This window comes from Chenopodium album, chromosome 3 (genome assembly GCF_948465745.1).
Source record: "Chenopodium album chromosome 3, dcCheAlbu1.1, whole genome shotgun sequence".
Lineage (NCBI taxonomy): Eukaryota > Viridiplantae > Streptophyta > Magnoliopsida > Caryophyllales > Amaranthaceae > Chenopodium > Chenopodium album.
In genome coordinates, this window is record NC_137836.1 from 84,167,669 (window position 1) to 84,192,128 (window position 24,460).

The following is a 24,460-nucleotide window of genomic DNA, read 5'->3' on the forward strand; positions in this document are numbered from 1 at the left end:
TTGTCCTGCAGCATGGCCTGCACTTCCATGCAACCCCCTCTGCTTAGCCCACCTTACATTCCCATCCATTATCACGGCCACGTGTCGTGGCATTGCTTCTCTTTGTAGCCCTGGTGGCAGCTCCACCTCCTCATTCGCCAAGGCGGGAGGCCGTCCCACGTCCGAGGTGGTGGATAAAAGCTTGTGGAATGATCCTTTCATAGGAGGTGATGGTCGGAGAGAAATGTGCAAGTGTGAGGGGAATGGGGTGGTGGTAGTAAGAGGGTTGTGAAAAGAAAACATTATTGCTGCGTTCGTTTAGTAGTGTTTGTTGCCTTTAATTTTCAATTGATGAACTAGCTAGTATAGTAGAATTAAACTAATTAGTGTAATACAAGTTATTTTTTTTAAAGAATTGTACACTAATTTAAGTTCTATATTTATGTATTATTTTTGTCTAAATGTTGCGATTATTATAATCGGAGGCAGTATATAATTAAGTAACCATCTTGACTTTTGTTTGCGTGATGGTATATGTTGCAATGCAGTGCAAGTTTTATATTGCTATTTGCTAGCCAATTAAATCTTCATAATGAATCACATCAATGTAGTAGAATTACATTATACGGAGTATTGATTTTTTGGTACAATTTTTAGATGTATAATGGACATGGTGAGTTCAATAAGAGAGTCAGATCGAAGGGCACACATCAGATGCATGTTAATCGTTAATTATCTTTCATAAAATGTACATTACTCATGGATGTCATTATCATTTCAAAACTTTTGAGTAGGTGATGATCCTCGATTTGATAATCTTTTTTATCTTTCTAACAATGGAGTACTCCCTCCGTCCCTAAATTACATTCCTCTTTCTAGCATTTAAATCTCACATAATAGAGAGAAAGATGAATGTAATTTAGGGACGGAGGGAGTACTTTAATTGTTTCTTTCCAAGTGTAAACTCGTAACTCGTAAGTAATGGTTATGAAGTATTATTAATTAGTTAATCACAATGCGTTATAATTACATTGATCACATGCATGTTATAACAATCTTTTTGGTCTTAGTGATCGTGAAAATGTTGGTAATAGTCGTTCGATGCTTTTATAACAAAAAAGTTTACAGAGAATGCTCTGATGCTAACTTTGACATAGATTCGACCATTCAGGTGTCTAACATAATATATACTTTGTACTTCGTATTCATTTAATTAATTCCATTCACTCTCTCGGATCTTATTTTATCAATCTTTTAAACTTTACGTACACTCATTCAACAGTTTTACAAGTAAAAGTTTACAATAAATTAATATAGCTAGCAAAACATAAAAGAGTCGAACTATTTGGAGCTTATAAAGTTAGCAATTCATGATATAAGATTTAACATAAAAAATTTGTAAAAGTGAGTTAAACTTTCAAATATAGCTCAAATTGTAAATTGAGTGAAACTTTCGAAAATGAAAGAACAAAATATCTCATTTCAAAAGACAATTTTATATTTTTTCCAATCAATCTCTAACAACAATACTTGATAGACTTTTATTATCAGAAAATAAAGAAAAATAATGTCCTGTTATTTTAAGCTTCGAAACACAAGGTGTCAACAAAGCATAACTGACCATAAGAAGAGGGCCAAACTTGTGACACATACAGTTTTAAAAATATGGCTACTAAAAGATTAAAAGTAACTTCAAGGGTCTATTATGATTTACTGAGCTGAGATGAACTAAACTGATTACGAGAGAACAAAATTAGAAACTAAATTGAACTGAACTAAAATTAAATTGTAGAGAACAGACCCTAAACAGCCGCCATTTGCAATTTTTTTTTTTTTTTTTTTTTCAAAAAAAGATGAATGGGCGTTACATGAAATGAGGCCGAGGGTCGTTGGTCTCAATCTGCACGGTTGCAACCAAGCCACGTAATCTCCCGCCAATTTCAACATACATTCTTCCCTTTTTACCCCTCTCCCTACCAACATTACCGTAACTACCAAGGGTAAAACAGTAAATTCCAACCGCAATTGATTTTCCCAAGTTAAGGCGGTTGCTGTTCCTCTTTCTGTCCCCCTCCTTCCTCTTCCTCCCTCTTTCTCTCTCCTCTGAAACTCCAATTGAAAGCGAAATTAGCAGTAATAGAAATTGACGAAAATGCCCCCGAGAACAAGGAGAGCAGCGTCGCCGAAGATTGTGATTGAGAGAGATGAAAATTCCGAAGAAAGCTCCTCTGATGAAGAAGTAGAAGATGAACAAAACGGCGTCGTTTATGAAAGTGAAGAAGATGAAGTTGATGAACCAATTGAAGATATTAAGAGTAGAGAGAAAAAACCCATTACTATTTCTCTTAAAAAAGTCTGCAAAGTAAGTTTTTTTTTGTAATTATAAAATTTTCCCAATTTTTAATTTGGGATTCTACTTTAGGGTTTAAGATTTTGTTGAAAATTTTCTGGGTTTAATATTTGCTTATTTGTGTTTTTGGGTTGATTAGGTATGTAAGAAGGCAGGACATCAAGCTGGGTTTCAAGGGGCTACTTATATTGATTGTCCAATGAAGCCTTGTTTTCTTTGCAAATTGCCTGGTAAGTGTTTGTTTGGTGGTTTTTATGTTGGAGTTTATTAAAGTTTGAATGTATTTTCTAATGTATGATGTTACCATATTAATGTGTTGATTTTGTTGGCGGATTGAATGTTATCCAATAATTTACTTATCTCTTTTCCCGCCTCAAAGCAAAATGGAACTTTGTAATGTGCAATACACTCAAATGTTGAATGGTTTGAATTTAAATGTATGAATTAGTAATTTGTTAACACTTTTGTTGAGTGTTAACAGATAATTTTTGGTGTGCTTTTGAACTACTCAGTAGATTTTTTTATTTATTTTATTTTTTATATTTTGAAAGTATTAGAGTAAGCCGTTTGTTAATCTTGTCCGAAACTCCAAAATGGTTATTCACTTATTCCTAGAACTCTGAAAGTGCAACTTGCCAACTTCCCATGATTGTGCCAAACAAACAACCCTGAATTCCTGCACTTCCTAGGATTTCTCAAATGGTATTTTGTTCAATGACTTAGGCCCAAATGAATTTTCTAGGTTATCCTTGTCATGAAAGAGTTACAGTAATATGTCCTTTTCTTTTTTCCTTCAATGTTCCTTTGAATTTTGATTGCTTTGGCATTTGAGCCTTTGAGGGTCGGGATGGGGTAAGGTAGAGTTGAGTAGTAGTTTGCTGATGGTTTTGAGTTTTTAACGCGTCTTTCTGTGTATCGTGGATGAAGGCCATACAACAATGAATTGCCCTCACCGTGTTGCTACTGAGCATGGTGTCATACCAGCTCCTCGTAAAAGTACTCGTCATTCAGTGGATTATATTTTCGAACGCCAGCTTAGGCCACACGTACCTGCTGTAAGTTGTTTGTAGTACATGCACTCTTCTAGTAGCTTAAATCCTATGGTTTATTGGTTTTATTTGGTGGGAATGGAAATTCTATGCATTGTATGCTATGATTGTTGGTTAAGCATTTAAATATTGGCAGCCCAAAACTGATTGATTATAAATTTTTCTTCCTTTTCGTTTTCTTTTTGGGTTTAATCTAGATCAAGCCAGGATTTCTTATACCAGATCAAGTGACACGAGCAGTTATCAGATACCATAGTAGACGAGTTACATGTTTGGAATTCCATCCGACTAATAATAATATACTTTTATCGGGTGATAAGGTTAGTTTCAAACTTTAAAATCTCTAATTGGTACTCCATAGAGTCGTAGATTATTGCTATTGCTTAATTTGCATTACTGTATTAGTGATGTCTAATGTATTATCTTTCTATCCCTTTTTTTTCTTCAGAAAGGTCAACTTGGAGTCTGGGATTATGATAAAGTATACGAGAAAAGAGTTTATACAAATATTCACTCTTGCTTACTCAACACTATGAGGTTAATTTCATTGTCTTAGCTGGATCTTTTGCATCATTGTTGACACTTCCTCTGTTTTAGTGGCCTTCTTTATTATGAGTAAGCTATACTTATCTATTATCTTGTGGTTGTGACAATTTTTTTCTGCTATGCAGATTTAGTTCCGTCAATGATGGAACTATATTTGGTGCATCCTCTGATGGAACCATTAGCTGCACTGACTTAGAAACTGGAATCTCAGAATCATTGATGAACCTAAATCCTAATGGCTGGCATGTAAGTCATTTTTTTAATTGATGGCTGTTTTATTTTGATTAGATGTGCTTGCATTTGGCTATGATGGCATTTAGAAGTCAATGAGAATTGACAACACGCCCAAGCAGTTTTTCATTATCTCTTTTTCAAATTTGTTACCGTGCCTTTACTTAGCTAATATAGTTAGGCATACATGATTAATGGGATGCATGAACACATGTAGGGTCCAAGCAGTTGGCGGATGTTGTATGGCTTAGATATCAACTCAGAGAAGGGGCTTGTTCTAGTTGCTGATAACTTCGGCTATATGTACATGTAAGTATATCTGTTACTCTTTCGTTTGAATGAGTTGTGGGAAGTACTGAATTGTTAGTAGTTGTGACATGTAGCTTTTTGAATAGGAAAACACTCATGTTACCTGGGGACTCTATGTAGTACTGGTACTCTGTAGTTCGTACATATATAATATCGTAGTATTTTTTTATAAAAAAAAATGTTAAGACAGCTTCTATTGTGATTTGTGACTATTCTTTTGTGAATTTTTATTTTTGTAGTACTCTGTAATTCTGATAATCTTGTAGTTTTAACTTTGTTTGATATATGAATATTATGAATGAGTGAATTTTTTATCTGTTCATAAATGTTTTTGCCAATAATATTCATGCCATACTTATAGGTTGGATAAGCGTACAAAGGATAAAATAAGGGAGGCTGTCTTGATACATAAAAAGGGTAGCAAGGTTGTAGGGTTGCATTGTAACCCTATCCAGCCAGATCTTCTCTTGAGTTGTGGAAACGATCACTTTGTAAGTTTTTTCTTAGACTTCAAATTGTCGACTTCTTTCTTCATCTGCTTCGTGGACATCAGCATTAGTGGTTTTTTTTTTTCCTTAGTTTTTGTTTCAAGTGGATGGAACCTTCGCTATGTTTTTAACTGTAAGAAGTGATCTTTGATCTATGTTAATTCAGATATTCATCCCAATGTGTTTTCTACTTTGTTTGGCACCATTTCAGGCCCGCTTATGGGATCTCCGCCACTTAGAAGCTGGATCTTCTCTTGGCAACCTTGCACACCGGCGAGTAGTCAATTCTGCTTATTTTTCTCCGCATACAGGGAGTAAGATTCTCACTACAGCACAGGACAATCGTATTCGTGTTTGGGATTCAATATATGGCAATATGGAGTCACCAAGCCGTGAAATTGTACATAGCCACGATTTCAACCGCCACTTGACTGCTTTTCGTGCTGAATGGGATCCCAAGGTTGATTTTTTTTTTTTTTTCATTAAGTTACACACTTTTCTTTAGGCATTGCTGACTTAGTTATACTTCCTCCTTTTCCCCTTTGGGCAGGATTCATCAGAATCTCTTGCTGTTATTGGACGTTACATCAGTGAGAACTATAATGGTGTTGCTCTGCATCCTATTGACTTTATAGATGTGAGCACAGGGCAATTAGTTGCTGAGGTGATTGACCCAAATATCACGACCATCAGTCCTGTTAATAAATTGCATCCCAGAGATGATGTTCTGGCGTCTGGTAGTTCAAGGTTTGTATTAGGTGGCCATCCCCTCAGATTTTCCCGTCATCTTTCTGCTTTTTATCTATCATTCTTATAGTGTAGCATGTAGATTAAAGAAATAAAAATTATGCTTTAGAATGTGGGTTTCATCTTCATGAACATAAAGCATCATTGTGATAATTTCTAGTTCTAGTATGTATGGAAAGCATAATAGTTGGTGATCGTATTGTCTTTCAGATCTTTATTTATCTGGAGGCCTAAGGATAAAGCTGAGGATGTGCAACAGAACGATGAAAAGAAAACAATTGTTTTCTGTGGGAAGACCGACAGTAAACGAAAAAAGAAATTTGGTGGTGAAAGTGATGAATCGGATGATGAATCGCTCAAATCTAAGGGTAAGATGTCCAAAACAAAGTCATCTGCCTCCAAAAAAGTCAAAAGGTGAAGTTTCTGAAGTCTTGTTGAACTTTCATTCCTTACTCCTGAGGGTAAGAGTTGCTGCTGCTAAGCATAATATAAGACCGAAAGTATGCTCTTCTGAGAAGAACCATTTTCAATTTGCTGTTACATTGAACAAGCTTTTCAAATATTATAGGAATGCAGAAAGCTGCAACTAGCTTATACATTATGTGCCTAAAATGGTTAGGTTAGTGTAACTTTTCTATGTTGCCTGCTATATCAGCCTCATCATTTTGCTTATAAGATGAGCTGCAAATGCAGTGGGTTGTAATTGTTGTATATATGAATATAATTAGATAACGTATATATTTTTCATCTTTCTTTAACTTAACTGTTGCATCAGGTTTGATTACTTCAGGCCATTTTAGCTGGTATCACTTTTGGACCTGGTGTCATCTTCCTCTTAGTTTACTGATATGACTTTGCCTCTGTTCGAGGGTTGTGGTTCATTCATCATATGTACAGGACGTAGGCACCGACCAATTGTTGTATGTTGCCAAGATTCGTTTTAAATGATAGATTTATACGTATCCTCTACCTTATATTTTAATAAAATTGTAAAATCGAGGTGTATAGAACAAGACCCTAAGACCTTTCTAGAGTTGGATTAATACATACGTTATTTCTAGATGGTATTTGGGGAATTATTCCATGAGTAAACTCTATTTTTGAACGGACAATCACTTACGAGTATATTGTATCGAAAATGATACTCAACGGTCTTAAAATGCTATAAAATCACAAGAGTTATCAATTTGTCGATTATCAATTTGTCGATTACATGAATGTTATAAATTCATAAGAGTTATCAATTTGTTGATTACATGTTGCCGAAACTAGGCAGTATCACTATAAGTAAGGAAGATGATCATGAAATATGCTCATATAGCTAACATACAGGATACACCACAAAAACGATGGCATTTCAAGAAATGCATTTGCTTGAAGGTTTCAACCTTTTAGATAATGGAAAATTTTGTTGTTGGTGAGATATTACCTTACGTCACTATAATTGAGTTCTAAATGACTCTTTAGTCTATTTATGTATACAACATACATTCAACTTGGAAGAATTAGAACTTCCAACTTTTGAGCACATGTTTTAAGTTTGAAGAGTTATCATAGAAAATGTATATTTGGTATATATGAATGATTTGATATTGGTTCTCAATAAAAATTAGGATATTTCCTTATTCACTCCTTTGTTCCTTTTATCTTAGTACTCCTTTATATTATTCATTTCGTCTCACATTCTTATCTGTTTCTCTATTTTAGCTTAACGTAATTCATATCTTGTTTTGGCTTAGAGAGAATTGCAAGATAAATAAACCAATAATGCTCAAGTCTTAACTCTTAAGTATCATTTCCAAGACTTTACACAATCAAGTCATTTAGCATCCACTTTTATACCATAATATATATGTGCTAATATATATACAAGATACGTGGTATAACCTTATTGAATACATGATTTAGGGGTAACTCGTGAAAGTTTGGATAAAAATATTTTGTGCCACTCTTTTTTCATGAGAATTCTTCATAAACTTACTTTTTTTGTAACTCTTAAATTTCTATCTTTAATTCGTTAATTTTTTTTACGAAATGTAAAAAAAATACTAATATCACATGAATTCTAATTAAACACATGGTCAATGTATGATTATTTATAATTATATAACTTACATACTATGTAAAAAGTTTACTCTTGTTATTGTCAAAAAAAAAAAAGTTTACTCTTTACATTCCACTAATATTAAAAGGTACTCAAGACGTGTATTAGAGATCACATAAAGTAAATAGTAATCGGACTAATCACTAACGTATCGAGTTGACTAAAATTAAATAAAAGGGTGCACCAAGAGGTAAAAACGAAAGGAGTAAAACAAAATCAAATGAAATACTCCAATCTCTATATGCTGATTCTATATCATAATGGCTTTCACACTCGTTCCCCAATCTCTTTACGCTGGTATGCAACAAATTTTATCTCCGTCAAAGTGGTCAAACCGTAACAAACCATAGCAAGGCTATTTTAGTAATTACATAAATCCTCCTTCAAAAATTCGCGGGTTTCCCAAATTATTTTACCAAAAAAGGAAAAATAAATATTATTGACAGCAAAGAGCCAGATTACTGAGATTGCATACACTATTACGTCACTGCATACTTCCTCACTCTCTAATATCTTCCCTATATATAGGCAACCTTCATAAGCCTAATTTTACACAATTTCATTTCCAAAAAAAAAAAAAAATTCTAGAGAGAGAAAATAATACAGATAGGAGAGAGAAAAAAAACTTGAAGGTGGATAACAATGGCGGCCTCTAATGGCAGCGAGTTCTTCGAGATAGAACTGAGTAATAGCGAGTTAGAATCGTCGTTTGGTCGACCTTCTAACGCCGAAGCTGTTGCTAAAGATGAAGAAGACCTAATTTGGGCTGCGTTTGAGAGGCTTCCTTCTGTTAAACGGACGAAACTCGCTGTTATTTACGACGATGATAATGGCGGTGGAGGTGATAAATTGATTTCCACCATTGATGTTACTAAGCTTGATCGTAATCGTCGTGAAATGGTTGTTTTGAAGGCGCTTGATACTGCTGAACAGGATAATTATAAGCTTGTTTCTGGTGTTAAAAAACGTTTTAAAAGGTATTTTGATGATAGTTTAGCCCTAATTTGTTTGTATAATCAAATATCAGAACATGTTTTTTAATCGAAATTTTTTAAGGAATTTATTTTGTCAATAATTGTTGCCATAATTCTTCAAGATAATTTTTGCAAATTTGTAGTTCCTTTAAAAAATTCTGCAAATATATTTTTGGCGGTGAAAAATGCTTCATAATCACATTTATTCGTCCTTTTAGGTTTTCCTTTTTTTTGTCGGAAAATCAAATTCAGAATAAATGTTTCGAACGTTAGATAATTTCTATAGAATTCTGGAACTTATTTTAAATGAATTTAAGGATTAATTAAATTCTGGAGTAATTTCTAGTAATCTGGAATTAAATTTCATAATTTTGCACTTTCCGAAGACATGCATTAATTTCATTGAATTTATGTTGAATTGCAGAGTTGGATTGGAATTGCCGAAGGTAGAAGTGAGGTTTAAGGACTTGAATATCACAGCGGCAGTAATGACTGGCAAACGAGCTTTGCCTACTTTGATTAATTTTTACCGTGATAAAATTGAGGTTTTCTCTAATCTCCAGTAATTAATTATGTAATTAACGAGAATATAGAAACTTCAGGCACTAAATTCCTGATTATATCTGTTTTAATTACAGGCGATATTGAAAATTTTGAGGCTATATCGTCCAGAAAGACATTCATTAACTATCTTGAATAATGTTAGTGGATATCTCAAGCCTGGGAGGTAATCTACTTTTATTTAGCAATTTCTTGCTAAAGTTGCACAGTTGTAAAATTAAAATGTTTAGGCTATTTTAGCAATGTATAATTAGTTTACATATCCTAATTGTTTGATTTCATACGCATTAGATGATGGTTGCGAAAGTTATGTGGTTTTATTGTTATTTGGAGTAAGATCGAGTAGTTTAATTTTATTATTACTCTGTATTAACATTTGCTTTTAGGATTTGCATCTTTGTCAATGAGCACAAGTGCAACATGAATTACATACACACGTCAAACATCTTAAAAACGCGTAATAAGTACATCCTTAGGAGGTTGTCCAAGAGTGTCCCATGTAACATGAGAACTTGTAAGCTTTATTTTTAACTTTTAGGATTATGTAGGTTCCTTGTGGAATATATATTATAGATAAGAAATCACATGAATGAAATTAGTTGAAAAAAGAGGAATTGAAGGTGATGGGGGATGGAGTCATTAAACTTGTGAATCTGAATTAATTGCTCGATCTCAATTGTGTTTATTCCAAAATCAATCTAATTATTAAGTCAAAACCTCATAACGTTTATGACATACCCATCTTATCAATTCAAGTCAAAACCTTATAACGTTCAAGATGCTTTCAAGATGTCACAAAATTCGTATCCAGGAGATTGGTTTATTGTTGCTTGTAAAATTTTCTGACTTATTTTTATTATTTAAGTGGTCTTGGTAGTAGTAGCTGTGTTCATTAATTAGTAGTTCGGTTATTTTTCAGGATGACATTGCTTCTTGGGCCTCCTGGAGCAGGCAAATCTACCCTGCTACTGGCTCTTGCAGGAAAGCTTGACAGTAGCTTAAAGGTGAACACCACCTGTTCGACTATTAGGCAATTTTCATGTTATATAAATACTTATTGCTAGTTTACTTCAATAACTATCCTAGTAATCAGTGGAAATATTTAGGCTAGCTTTCATCATTTGTCAATAGGTAGCTCAAATTCTGTTGGTTTGATTTATTTGTTGACTTGTTATGGTAGCATTTCATGCATACCGTACCCTTTCTTTGTCATGCATCTAAACAGTCTATGAGATAGCATAATATAATTCTAAACGTTTGCTTTACTTCTATGTGGAATAATTATGGTGAGATTAGCAAGTTTGAAACTATTATCGAGTGGTCAACTATACCACAACATTTTCTACACTTTACATTTCTTGGTTATCTTGCCTTCATGTAACTGTACTGTCAGAACGACTATAGTGTCTTAGTTATAAAAATAAATGTTTCTTAGTTTATTGTGATTAATAGTATCCATACAAAGTGAATTAGACTATAAATACATATTCTTGATTAACTTTTACATCTACAGAAAAGTGGAACAATTACATACAATGGCCATGAAATGAGTGAATTTTGCGTGCAAAGAACTTCAGCTTACATAGGTCAAACAGATAATCACATTGCCGAGCTAACAGTGAGAGAAACTTTTGACTTTGCTGCTAGATGCCAAGGAGCAAGTGAATCCTTTTCAGGTATAATTTGGTGCAGGTATCAATAAAATGAACAATATACTTAATTGTTATGTCAGACTGATTATTTAAATTCTAATCTACAATGAAGGTCTATCTAATGTTTGAAATTACTTTATGTGCTTCATGTTGTGCAAGACATAGAAATTCTAAATTTATATTTCCTCACTTTGTAAATAAAAGTTGTCATATTTCATGTATCTGTAATCTATCATTTTATTGTCGGGAAGTGATTTGATCTTTAAGATTTATATTATCAATGTAGCATGAAGTTTTGAATTTTTACTTCATTCTCGTTTTTCATTTGCTTTGCAGGATATATGGAGGAACTTGTTCGATTGGAGAAACAAACAAATATACGTCCAAGCCCAGAAATTGACGCGTTTATGAAGGTTAGTTGTGCTTTCGAATTGACAATGTCTGTGCCACCTGCATAGAGCTAGTTAACAATATATGTACTATATAGTAAATAATAAGAATATATGATGAAATCTACAGGCACTGTCAGTTGGTGGAAATAAGCACAGCATTTCAACAGATTACCTCCTCAAAGTTCTTGGCCTTGATGTATGTGCTGATACAGTTGTTGGTAATGACATGAATCGAGGAGTCTCAGGTGGTCAAAGAAAGAGAGTTACTTCAGGTTGTCAAATCTTTCACTCACCTTTTCTTTTCCATGTATCTCTGTCCTTGGTATGGCTTTACAAATTTGCCTTTAGCTAGGTTGCAACTCAAACTTATGATAACGTTCACATTTTGCACTATGCAACTGTTATGTGAGTAATTTTAAACTCATATAGTTAAAATTTCATATTTTGCAACTTGTTTTTATTTTTACAAGTTAGGATATCTTAGCAACATGTGTAGTTGTGTACTCTATGGGCAAAATATTGAAAAAGAATATTAGAGAGATTTTAATTTGGAATTTAAAACTTTCCCAACATTATGTGAAAAAGTGGAATTGAGCCAAAGAAGAAACAAGGGAAGAACATGGAATAGTTTGGACTTTTAACATTTTGTGTTCTTTATGTGAAGATATCTTAGTTTAAATCAATAAGGTAGTTAAAGATAGGAACATAAAGAAATAATGATTGATGCTATTTGTATGCAGGAGAAATGATTGTTGGGCCTGAGAAAACTCTCTTCATGGATGAAATATCCACTGGACTAGATAGCTCAACTACATTCCAGATAGTGAAATGCATAGGGAACTTCGTTCATCAAATGGAAGGAACTGTACTCATGGCTCTTCTTCAGCCAGCGCCTGAAACATTTGAACTCTTTGATGATTTGATTTTGTTATCAGAAGGGAATATGGTCTATCATGGTCCTCGAACAGATGTGTTGGAATTTTTTGAATCAATAGGCTTTCGATTGCCCCCTCGTAAGGGCGTGGCAGATTTTTTACAAGAGGTATTTATCCAATCAATATCATTCTTCTTTTTTTTTTTTTTTTTTTTTTTTGGTTTTTCTTGCTCAATATAGTAGCCTTCTTGAATATGTCTGCTACTCTAGGTTACTTCTAAGAAGGACCAAGAGCAATATTGGGCGGATCCTTCAAAGCCTTACCAGTTCATTCGTCCTGAACAAATTGCTGAAGCATTCAAAACTTCTAGATTTGGGAAGACTGTTGAAGATACTCTATCTGCTCCATATGAGAAATCGCGGAGTCATCCTTTAGCTCTGTCCAGAACAATGTTTGCTGTACCGAAATGGGAGCTTTTTAAGGCTTGTTTCTCAAGAGAAGTTCTATTGATCCGAAGGCATAGTTTCCTCTACATTTTCCGAACTTGTCAAGTATGTTTTATCTTGTCGTTTACTATGATAGAATATTTTACTTCAGTTATAACCTCAAGTATAATGTTTCTATGATATCCATTGTAGCTATAGTGTAGGAAGTCATACAAAGTATAAAACATCGTCTCAAGCTGCATGCTTTCTTTTCATTATACTTGTAGTCTGTTTCTCAACCAGTATGTTCTCTCTTTACCTGTCTGTTCCAAATGTATTAAAATGATGGTTTATTTAGTATGTTTCCTTGGTGCATAAATCTCCAATTTACTTGCATAATCAATCTCTTTTTTGGATGAAGAGACCTGATGTTCACTCAATAAAAACCTGATAAGTCTATTGAAGTCCCTTCTGGTGGAATATTTGATATGGATCACTTTTCTGTCCTTCATTATCTCTATGCTTGTTGGTAGGTCGCATTTGTGGGGTTAATCACAGGAACAACTTTTTTCAAAACAAGGCTACATGCTACAGATGTGACTTACGGAAATCTGTATATGTCCTGCCTTTTCTTTGGGGCCGTACATATATTGTTTAATGGCCTTTCCGAGCTGTCTCTCATGATATTTAGACTCCCAGTCTTTTACAAGCAAAGAGACAACTGTTTCTATCCTGCTTGGGCATGGTCACTTTCAAGCTGGGCTCTACGTGTTCCATATTCAATCATCGAATCTGTAGTATGGTCATGCGTTGTATATTTCTTGGTTGGATTTACTCCTGAAGCTGGAAGGTATATCTTGCTAATGAAACTTTCTCAGGACTTAATTGCTATAAACTACTTAACATAAGATATGCAATATTTTTTCTTCCGATTTTTCCAGGTTTTTCCGTTTCATGCTGCTTCTATTTGTGATCCATCAAATGGCATTGGGTCTTTTTCGGATGTTAGCTACACTAGCAAGAGATATGGTCATTGCTAGTACTTGTTCTTCAGCTTCAATGCTTGCTGTACTCTGTTTGGGTGGTTTTATTCTTCCAAAAAGTAAGCCCCTTGACTCCCTATGAGATAATATATATATATATATATATGGATAGCTTTTCTTACTGACATCATTACATTTAGATATGATAAAACCTGGGTGGACATGGGCATACTGGATATCGCCCCTTTCCTATGCTCAAAATGCAGTTTCTGTAAACGAATTTACAGCACCAAGATGGATGCAGGTACCCTCTTATATCGTCTCTACACTTCCATCCCTCTGCACAGTATTTATATGTGTGAGGGACTACTAACCTATATAAGTTTCCAGCCCTCAGGAAACACTACAGTTGGAAAGAATGTCCTTGAGTTGCATGGAATGCCAACAGATGGTCGTTGGTACTGGATTGGAATTTTTGTGTTATTATGTTATGCACTTCTTTTCAACTGCATAGTTACTCTAGCCTTGGCCTACCTGAATCGTAAGTGCCAAATGTTCCATTTGCTTTACCTTGGGAAAGGTTGTAAAATTCTATGGCTCTGAACGCATAATTATGCTTTCTTTTAGCAAGCCAAGTAAATTGGTTGCAATTGAGTTGCTTATTATATGTACTTCTTTGCAGCTTTAAAGAAAGCTCAGACTGTGATCCCAGTTGACATCTCAGTCGATGGTGCACCCAATAAAGGTCTAGCATATTCTCTTCCAAACATCCAACTGACTCTTCCATTTGATAGCAAGCATATAATACCTTTAAAAAAAAAAAAACAATACTGCAGTCCCTTAATTTGTTTACTTCCCATGCAGGCAAAGATGAGGTTCTCAATTCAAATGGAGCTTCTCCCAAACCAGACAAAAATAAGGGAATGAGTCTTCCATTTGAACCACTGAGTATGACATTTCATAATGTCAATTACTTTGTTGACATGCCAAAAGTAATAAAAACCAAATTCCAATCTTTTTTTTTTTATTCAAAAAACTTCTTTATCATTTATTGCTGCATATATTCTTATTGCTGCATATATTTTAGGCTATGAAGGAAAAAGGTGTACCAGAAACGAAGTTGCAGCTATTGGCAAATGTGAGTGGAGTTTTTTCACCAGGAGTCCTAACTGCATTAGTTGGATCAAGCGGAGCAGGAAAAACCACTTTGATGGATGTGCTAGCGGGAAGAAAAACAGGTGGATACATCAAAGGAGACATTAGGATCTCAGGCTATCCAAAAGTGCAGCATACTTTTGCCAGAATTTCAGGATATGTTGAACAGAATGATATTCATTCTCCTCAAGTGACAGTGGAGGAGTCTCTCTGGTTCTCTTCTTCACTTCGTCTTCCAAAAGAAATTAGTAAAGAAACCAAAAAGGTTAGTTCTATAACCGAATTTCTGACTCGCAGAGTTATTCATTGACATGGCCTGGTGTCCATCCTAATTTAGTTAGCACTTAGCCTGTTATTAATAGCAAGCTATAATTTGATTGCAGGAGTTTGTTGACGAAGTGATGAGGCTTGTAGAGCTTGATAGTCTCAAACATGCTTTGGTGGGATTGCCTGGTTCTACTGGCTTATCAACAGAACAAAGGAAACGACTAACAATTGGAGTAGAGCTCGTTGCAAATCCTTCTATAATTTTTATGGATGAACCAACATCAGGACTTGATGCACGAGCAGCAGCTATAGTGATGCGAACAGTCCGTAATACTGTTGACACAGGACGAACTGTGGTCTGCACTATACATCAACCAAGCATTGACATATTTGAAGCATTTGATGAGGTTCGGCTATGCTCATTCACTATCTACACTCAAGGATTTTGCAATCTGAATCTATTTTCACCTAGCTTTACCATTTGTACAGTTGCTTCTTATGAAACGTGGTGGACAAGTTATATATGGAGGAAAACTTGGACTTCACTCCTGCATTATGATAGACTATTTTCAGGTATGGGTTTCAGCTCTGTTCACTTTAGATTATTGGTTCATTGTTCAAGTGATCAGAAAGGTGAATTATAAGTACAATTTCATGGTATTTTTTTGTTTTTTTTTTGGGGTGAAAATAAGGTTTCATTATTCATAGAACTAAACTATATTAAGTCAGAAAAAAGGCATAATGCTTTTTACAGACTGGGTTGAGTATGCAATAACTAGAGAAATGGGGTAGAAATATAGTCACTAAATGCAATCAACAAAATTTCTAGCCTGAACTAATATATTGTTCAATAAGATTTAATTGAAATTTGGGGTATTTTTCATTTCTTAGGGAATAGATGGAATCCCTCCCATTCCTGATGGCTATAATCCTGCAACTTGGATGCTTGAGGTTACTACCCCTGCTGTTGAAGAAAGGCTTGGTCAAGATTTTGCTAACATTTATCAAAACTCCAATCAGTTCAGGTAATTTTTGGGTGCTTGCTTCTTTTGCTTGCTCATTTGTGTTCTCATTATCACCTTTTGTTTTTCCCTATGTTTTTTTCTATCATTTCTAGAGAGGTAGAAGCTTTCATAGAGCAAGGGAGTATACCACCACCTGGATCAAAACCATTACATTTTAATACAATATTCTCTCAAGATATCATATCCCAGTTTCGGCTTTGTCTTCAGAAGCAATTTCTTGTATATTGGAGATCTCCAAAGTATAATGCAGTGAGATTCCTTCTTGCTACAATCTGTGGACTGGTTCTTGGCTCCATATTCTGGGATATTGGTTCAAAAAGGTAGGTTCTTTTCATCCAGTTCCATCTCCACATACAAATGTTTGGCTACCAACTATACTTGAAGGAGTTATATACTAGCATTATTGTCTCTCAAAAAATAATTTTATAGAAATTTACAGTACAGAAGTAGCTTAACTATTTTAATTAACTAATCTCTGATTTACAATTTACAGACATGCCTGTACTGAATATAAGGACCGTATACTTTATTATTCAAAAAAAAAAAAAAATGTAGAAGTCCATTCTCATAAGATAAGCTTAAAACACTAAGGTGTGTCAGTGTTATAATCTGATTGTGATTGTTTACCTAAATTCTAATGATTATCTAATTACAAACAGTTTCTTTCTCATAGAACCATGGAATATTCTTCCAGTATTCATGATTCCTTTTTTGTATGAAATGAGTTTTTAACAGTACAATGGCTTCTTACAATATGCATATTGACTTGTATACTTATAACATAAAGGGATTCGATCATCAACTTGTTTACAATCATGGGAGCCCTTCATTCTTCATGTTTGTTCTTGGGCGTCAGCAATGCTTCTTCAGTACAACCAGTTATATCCATTGAGAGAACAGTTTTCTACAGAGAAAAGGCTGCAGGAATGTACTCTCCTCTGGCTTATGCAGCTGCTCAGGTACATTTAATGACTAATTCCATTTTTTCATGGTTGATGCTTGGGACACTCTCTGAGAACTATAAGAGAAACAACATGATCGCCTATGTGATGTAGCTTTACAAACACTTGCATAGATATAAGCACCAAAGGTTGTATGCCAGAATGAATCAACAACTTTTTGGGATGATACATCACAAATGTTTAAGTTATAAAACCTGAATTGAAAACCTATATGAAGTATCTCTTGTCACTGAATGAATTTCCTTAATGCTGATGAGATGAATGAGTATCAAATAGATACTGTTTATACTCCCGGAATGTATCAGATTGAATTCTTTGCTTCCATATTTTTTTGAATCAGGCTCTTGTGGAAATTCCATATATTGCTGCACAGACATTATCATATGGCATCATCACTTACTTCATGATTGGTTTTGAAAGGACAATAAGTAAGTTAATTATTTATTTTATCACATTTTAAGTTAATTATTTATTTTATCACATTTCCTCTTTAATTCTCATTCTCAAGAGGCCTTGCTTTGCAGAAAATTTTACTTGGGTTTGGGTGCACTAAACCTATGAAACTGTTTAATTGCTTGCTAGAGCCAACTTTTTGCTCTTGCAATCTTATTAAAAACACTTATTTGGAACTAACAACATAATGCAGACCTCAATTAGCGAACATTTATTTGAAATATTCTCAAGAGGTCCGATAGATTTATTGACATTCAATTGTGTGTTTTGCAGGGAAATTTCTGCTGTACCTTGTCTTTACATTCCTTACTTTCACTTACTTCACCTTTTATGGAATGATGGCTGTCAGCCTTACACCTACGCAGCATATGGCAGCCGTCATATCTTCTGCATCTTACTCACTTTGGAATCTATTTTCTGGCTTCCTTATTCCCAAGAGTGTAAGTGCTGTTTCCGTCTTTTTTACTGCTGCCAATTTTTTTTTTTCTGTCAAGCTAGGTGGCATCATGGCTTCTGATTTTATGTACTTCATACATCTTGTACTAAGTCTTTTTTTTTTTACTCATTTGTTAGTATATCCCTGGCTGGTGGATTTGGTTCTATTACATCTGCCCTGTGGCATGGACACTACGTGGACTTATTTCATCACAGCTTGCTGATGTTGAGACCATCGTCATTACAGAAGGGTTTAAGGGCTCGGTCAAAGATTATCTGGATCTCCATTATGGCTTTAACTCTGAAATGATTGGTATATCAGCTGTTGTTCTTATTGGCTTTTCTCTCCTTTTTTCTGGCGCCTTTATGGCTTCTATCAGATTCCTCAATTTCCAGAAAAGATGAGAACAAACACATTTGTTGGCCACTGTTGGTGAGGAAAAGATTAAAATTTTACAAGTCGCCAAAGAAGAGGAGGCCCAAGAGAAAAGTATAGGGGACAGACAAACATGAATCTTGTAAGGAATTATCGGATGGACTTTATACTTGGATCACTGAGGATCCAATTCCAACTTCATGTTTCATCTCTCAGGCAGAGTTTTAGCATAGGCACGTCAGATGCTTCTGCTTGAAACTTACAGAAGCAATATGGCACATCTGACAATTTTTAGGATCTCATGCCAATCACAGAAGTCAACTAGCTTAGCTAATAGATTTGTTTTAGGAAGAGAAAGGAGGCGGTATTTTGAGACTTAGGACCCATCTTGTCTCCATTATTGCCCTTTGTAGTCCCAGTTAACCCAATACAAAACCCTTTCTAGTCAGTTTTATAAAATGAGGTTTATGCCTTAAAAAATCAGGATTTATATATGCACGTATTTATAGCCATCTGAACATCAATTAAAGGAGAATTCTGCTATGCTGAAATCAGGATTTATTTAGAATATATATGCAGGATATGGAATTTGCAGGAAACTTATTACACATTACTGCTGTAAATACGTACAATTCTGTTTCTTTTCTATATGCAAAGTTTGGCTACATTTCGGGCTCTGCCTTAAGGTATCAATTTTTCATCTCTCATGTTATCTATCCAATACGAAATTGATTCTGACGCTGTATACCTCGTTTTGAAACCCAGGCGATCAGCTTTCGCTCGCGTTCCTAGTAACTTCATGGGGGATCGAAACAGGATGTCCAAAAATGGCCAGTTAGCCAATTCTTCCATCTCTGTCTCCACCAAACCTTTCTTCTCCACAATCTCTCTCCAAACTCCAGCCTTGTCTTCCATAGCCTTGGAATATAGAAAATCGTTGGAAAACATATTTTCAGGAACTTCTAGGCCGAACTTTTTCCCTATCACCGGCCATATCTCTTTCCATGTGAAACAAACCCCGTTAATGGCATTGAAGGCTTGGCCACTGCTTGAGGATACTTGATCATCAGTAGAAGCCCAAATGTGTTGCTCAGCAACTAGCCGAGCATCCGAGATATCAATACATGCCTCTTCCCAACACTCCCTTGATCCTCCAAACACAAAAGGAAGATTCAATTGCTTACAAATACTTCCATAAACAGCAAGACAACCCATAAAATTATAAAATGTCCTGCTTGAATACCCTGTAATCAAACCAGGCCTTTGGACCGACCATGCTACCTTATTAACAGCAAGCCTCTCCTCAAGCAAATCTTCTAGGACATAATAGAAGTTATTCCCTATAGAAGCTCTAGGACAATCCTCATCATATACCGTGATATCAACATCTCTTAAACTATTTGGACCTCTCAATGAAACATAATGCTTCATACCTGTCTGAAGAGAAACGTGTTTTAAGGACTTGGCTTTCGGTAGCATTGCATCCAACGCATTCGACAACATCTCTTTGTTTTGGTCACAGCATTCTGGGCTATCAAGGGGGAACTGATTAGCCCAAGTAACCCAGAAAATGTGAGTCACATCTTCTAAACAAGACAGCTTCTTTTGTGTATCCAAAGGACACAGAAGATCACAGGAAATGAAGTTGTAATCATTACTGCCCTTTTTTAAAGAGCTTATTTGCTCTTCTCTTCGCGCTATGCCATATACTTTCCACGAGTACTTCGAGCTTAGCCTTCGAGCAAGCTCTCTCCCTACTAGCCCCGTGACACCAAAAATCGCGGCTACTCGCTTCTTAGAAGCTCCTCCATGATCTTGCTTGGATTTTTTCAGGGCCATTTTGATTTGTTTTCAGAAGATTAGAAAAGGTGGGTGAATGGAAGAGGTTTATGTATGGTTTTTGAAGTTGTGTAAGAATGAGTTGTTTTTCTGATTTGTAGGACTTGTTGTATGAGTAGGATCTCTATTTGTAGGCAATAAACATTACACTTGATCATTATTTAATCATTATAATATTATAAAGTTTTTGTTTATAAAAATATAAAATATTTAAGTACCTAATCATCATCTTATTATTAATGGTTCTCCTATTTTTGAGGAATGAGTTATTCTGGAGATTTATGCAACCTTGTAATTTACGTTGAAGTGTTCATGTGAACATGGACGGTGTTAATATTTTACTCCTTTAAGTAATTAAAAATGTCGATCATTTTTACAGCATAACTCAATTTTTAACCATATTTTTAGCTTACTGAAGTATTAAGCAAGCTGGAACACTTAATCAGCTTTGACTCTTTCGGTGAAGTTGAAACATTTTGTGTTTGATTAGCAAACCAGTAAAGAACAAGAATTGGTTAATTTTCCACAAAATTGACTTGGTTGGACTCGAGATTGGCAACCTTATGTCCTTTATTCTAAAAAATCACCGCTATTATAATATAATAATTTAAACTAGTAGTGTAACATAACAAGTCTTGATGTAAAGTCTATTAGTCCAACTAAATGGTTGAAATTTAGAAGTAACATGTGTCATTCTATACTAATCAGTGATCCTAATTTTGTTTTCCGGTAATCTAAATTCAACTTGGCAAAACAATAAATTCAGCATTTTTTTATTCTCCTCCTCTTTGTGGCTGATTACAAGCCATTCAAAATTATTAGCAAGTCTGAGTTGTGAGGAGCAAAAGCCCATAATACAGGATGTGAAGATGGGCAATTTGCCCCACAATTAGGGTGTATACAGACCATTCTAGCAAGTTGAGCACGTCAAATCTTGCTATTATTTCAAGTCCAATAATGAAGGTATTATGAACAATAACTTATTTTTACGGACTATAATTTATTTTTACTCGTGTTACAGTGTCATACATACCATTAATAGTATGTCCCGATTAAAACGAACAAGGAAGCCCCATTTCATCATCATGATTAACAAATTGTAAATGCCAATAAATAAACGACTTTTGTTTATCATGATGATAACCTTATATTTTCTCAATTAAACCCGACTTTTAAAAAGTGTTGGCACAAAATCGGCCACGGCCACACGTAAAACAGTACAAGAGTAAGTTTGTCCGTAGTACACTACTCTTAATGAAACTTTAGGTGAGGTTTACAAAACTTTACACTTTACAGGACAGCTTAATCTGTACTTTAGGGAACTTGATGGTTTCGCACTGTTGTACAGCTTCTACTAGCTCATTTGTCGTTGTTTTTAACATGAGCAGCATGCATGTTTAATTATCTTAATCTAGTTGCACAATTTGGCAATTTGGACTAAGTTGACTTCTAAATACGTTGTAATTAACTGGTGATTTTGAACATGAAACTCTTGTGAAGCTTCCACACCAGACAAAAAGTGGATCATGCCGTTTTATTAAGATGTAAATTATTGGTCATATTAGTTAATTAATTAATCAAAATAGTCATCAACACATGAACACAGTGAAGTAAGTCAATATATAGTAAAAATCAATAAATTATACAGTACTTTGGTATTAATGTGATCATCAAATGACAATAATTATTGCATTATTATATTTACAAAATCAATAATAATTCATGGTCGAGAAGACTCTTCTAATATACACCTAGAAATTGAATGATCAAAATCTTCATGAAATCTTTGTGAATTATGTCTATACAAATTATACACTCTAACACGCATATTGGATTCACATAGACACTAAGTTCAACCCTCACAATTACTTAGGGCATCTTCACATTTGCTGAACTGAGCTGAACTGAACTGATTGAAGCTGAACTGAAATGAACTGAGCTGAAATGAATATTTTATAAGAGAGGGAAATTAGGAGTTGAAGTACACTGAAATGGACTGATTGGAGTTAAACTAAACTAAAATTACGTAAATGTGAAGAAGCCTTTATTAAGAGTCTATCTTGTATAAAACGAGTGTATTTATTAACAAGATGACTTTAATAAGTTATAAAAGCGATATTTAAGTGTTCCCGTGTGGGGCGGGACAACGTTTTATAATCTATAGTATAGGATCATAAGGGTGAGATTTTATAAAGATTGTTTAACATATTTCAAAAAATAAAATAGGGATCATATATTAATTAATTATAAAAATAGTCCCAACAAATGAACACAGTGAAGTAAGCAACAGTGAAAATCGATAAATCACACTGAGGAAGTCCTAATACATCACTATTAGACACAAACAAAATTGCATAACAGTCTTTTGTATTACTGAAACTCTGAAAGTCCTTTTAGTATTTAGTACTACTGAGATTTTTTTTCTGTACTACTCATAGTGTTTTTGGTACTATTGAAATCATATATTGTATTAATGAGAATGTTTAGTAGTACAATATTGTCTCTCAGTAATACTCTTAAAATGTCATTATTTACAAAATTGCCATTATTATGTATTTGCTTGTGCGGTTGACGGTTGTACCTAACTATGAGGCCCTTGAATGCGCTCTTTACTACTATTAACGTGATCAAATGACAATAAATGAATCATTTTTTATATTTACAAATCAATAATGCAAGTTCAAGAAGCCTCTATTATTTTCTCACAAAAAAAAAAAAAAAAAACCCTCTATTATAAAAATCTAATATATTATATATATATATATATATATAAAGGGAATTTTCCAGGTTTTTAGAGAGCCACGTAAAATTTAATTTTTGTCAGCGCGCCATGTATATATAAAGGGAAGTTTTTTTCCCGGGTTTTTAGAGAGCCATGCACGTAGGATTTTGATTTTTTCAGCGCTTCATATAGGACAATAAATTTTAGTAGTAGCAATTAAATACGAGATTATTATTGCCTCATAAAAAATAAAAATAAAAAAAAATAAAAAAAATAAAAACGAGATTATTAATTTCTTTTTAAATTAAATAATTTAAATGACACGTAAGCAAAATTGGCGAATGAAATTTCCCATTTTAAATTAATTAAGTATAAAATATATATATATATATATATATATATATATATATATATATATATATATATATATATATATAATATTTTTAAAAATTCAAACGAACCATGCATCGCACGGGCTTCATCTAGTATATAGACCTAAAACTAAACAATCAAAATCTTTGTGAATTGTGACCATTTAGATTGTACATCATATTTGATTAATACATTAATAAATACAACACATGCAATGTTCTTTGCCCTAGGAGCATGTCTTAATTGAATAAAACAAGTGTATTATTTACAAACGGGGCGACTTTAAATATGCTATTAAGGTAAATTTTCTTAGAGATCTTTAGTAAAAAGGATGACGCTCTATAAAATATAGCCATATGAGGTGACATTTTATAGAGGTTTTAAGACAACTAAGCTATCCGTTGTATCAGTTAACTTACGTAGTTTTAATGGAGCAACACTCGTTGAGTATGTTGACCAAGGTCTACCTACTAATTAACGAGTAGTTTAGTACCTTTGTTACTCTTTGATGACCTTTTAATTTGAACTGTCATTTGAAAGGCAGACAATAAGGAGGCAAGAATTTAACTTCTTTTAATTAATCTTAACCCAACTTTGAAGTTTATACTAATTTAATTGTTGTTATAGCTGGAAATATGCATGGTAGACACTAATTTTTGAGACATAAAAGTTGCAACAATGTATTGCATGAGCAATAACTGCTCCTACTTCACGAATAATAATACTATAAGATGGGATTTGGCTTATTCAATGTTCATCCACAAAATTATATGACCAAAAAATAATAATGTTTGCATTTAAAAATATATATATATATATATATATATATATATATATATATATATATATATATATATATGTAGCTCAAGCTTAAATCCTCCTGGCAATCAAGTCAAAAACGAGTAGATTTATTAGTTTATAATATAAGATTAGTTGGTGTTATGGAGCTGCACTTACATGCACTCTTTCCCATGGACTGCTAACACATTTAATAATTAACATTCAATTATTTATCCACAATATTATAAGGATCTTGCTAACGAGCGTCCCGGGGCGTTAGATAAGGAATAATTATATTGGTTGAAATGGTATTTAGTTAGGAATGCATGACAAAATCACGCGTCGTTCGGTATAATTAATGTTAATTTTACTCTAATATTCCCACTTTTAATTCTCTTATCTAACGCCC

General features: G+C 34.0%; 3 protein-coding genes across 4 annotated transcripts; 2 read left to right on the forward strand and 1 right to left on the reverse strand.

The window, feature by feature from the left end:
- The first annotated feature begins 1,865 nt into the window (after window positions 1–1,865).
- Window positions 1,866–6,446, forward strand: LOC145620797 (protein DAMAGED DNA-BINDING 2-like). Its single transcript, XM_081675516.1, has 11 exons — window positions 1,866–2,341; window positions 2,469–2,559; window positions 3,257–3,384; window positions 3,576–3,698; window positions 3,827–3,915; window positions 4,050–4,170; window positions 4,373–4,464; window positions 4,826–4,955; window positions 5,164–5,412; window positions 5,503–5,699; window positions 5,910–6,446. The coding sequence occupies exons 1-11, from the start codon at window positions 2,132–2,134 to the stop codon at window positions 6,115–6,117; spliced, it is 1,638 nt and encodes a 545-aa protein (XP_081531642.1). The 5' UTR covers window positions 1,866–2,131; the 3' UTR covers window positions 6,118–6,446.
- A 1,928-nt stretch (window positions 6,447–8,374) lies between these two features.
- On the forward strand, window positions 8,375–18,819 carry LOC145624647 (ABC transporter G family member 31-like). 2 transcript variants are annotated; one of them, XM_081677729.1, is made up of 24 exons: window positions 8,375–8,780; window positions 9,202–9,322; window positions 9,416–9,504; window positions 10,258–10,342; window positions 10,852–11,014; window positions 11,327–11,403; window positions 11,510–11,654; window positions 12,123–12,424; window positions 12,527–12,808; window positions 13,216–13,532; window positions 13,624–13,784; window positions 13,866–13,969; window positions 14,056–14,206; window positions 14,348–14,410; window positions 14,530–14,657; window positions 14,753–15,085; window positions 15,204–15,494; window positions 15,577–15,660; window positions 15,979–16,112; window positions 16,205–16,432; window positions 16,900–17,071; window positions 17,415–17,502; window positions 17,801–17,967; window positions 18,101–18,819. In XM_081677729.1, the coding sequence occupies exons 1-24, from the start codon at window positions 8,446–8,448 to the stop codon at window positions 18,365–18,367; spliced, it is 4,287 nt and encodes a 1,428-aa protein (XP_081533855.1). In that variant the 5' UTR covers window positions 8,375–8,445; the 3' UTR covers window positions 18,368–18,819. The 2 variants fall into 2 exon arrangements, with proteins under 2 accessions (XP_081533855.1, XP_081533856.1); XM_081677730.1 differs by lacking the exons at window positions 13,866–13,969; window positions 14,056–14,206.
- Window positions 18,820–18,881: 62 nt separating this feature from the next.
- LOC145624648 ((S)-8-oxocitronellyl enol synthase CYC2-like) lies at window positions 18,882–20,366 on the reverse strand. Its single transcript, XM_081677731.1, has one exon. It carries the CDS (start codon window positions 20,175–20,177, stop codon window positions 19,020–19,022), a length of 1,158 nt encoding a protein of 385 aa, XP_081533857.1. The 5' UTR covers window positions 20,178–20,366; the 3' UTR covers window positions 18,882–19,019.
- Window positions 20,367–24,460: the final 4,094 nt, after the last annotated feature.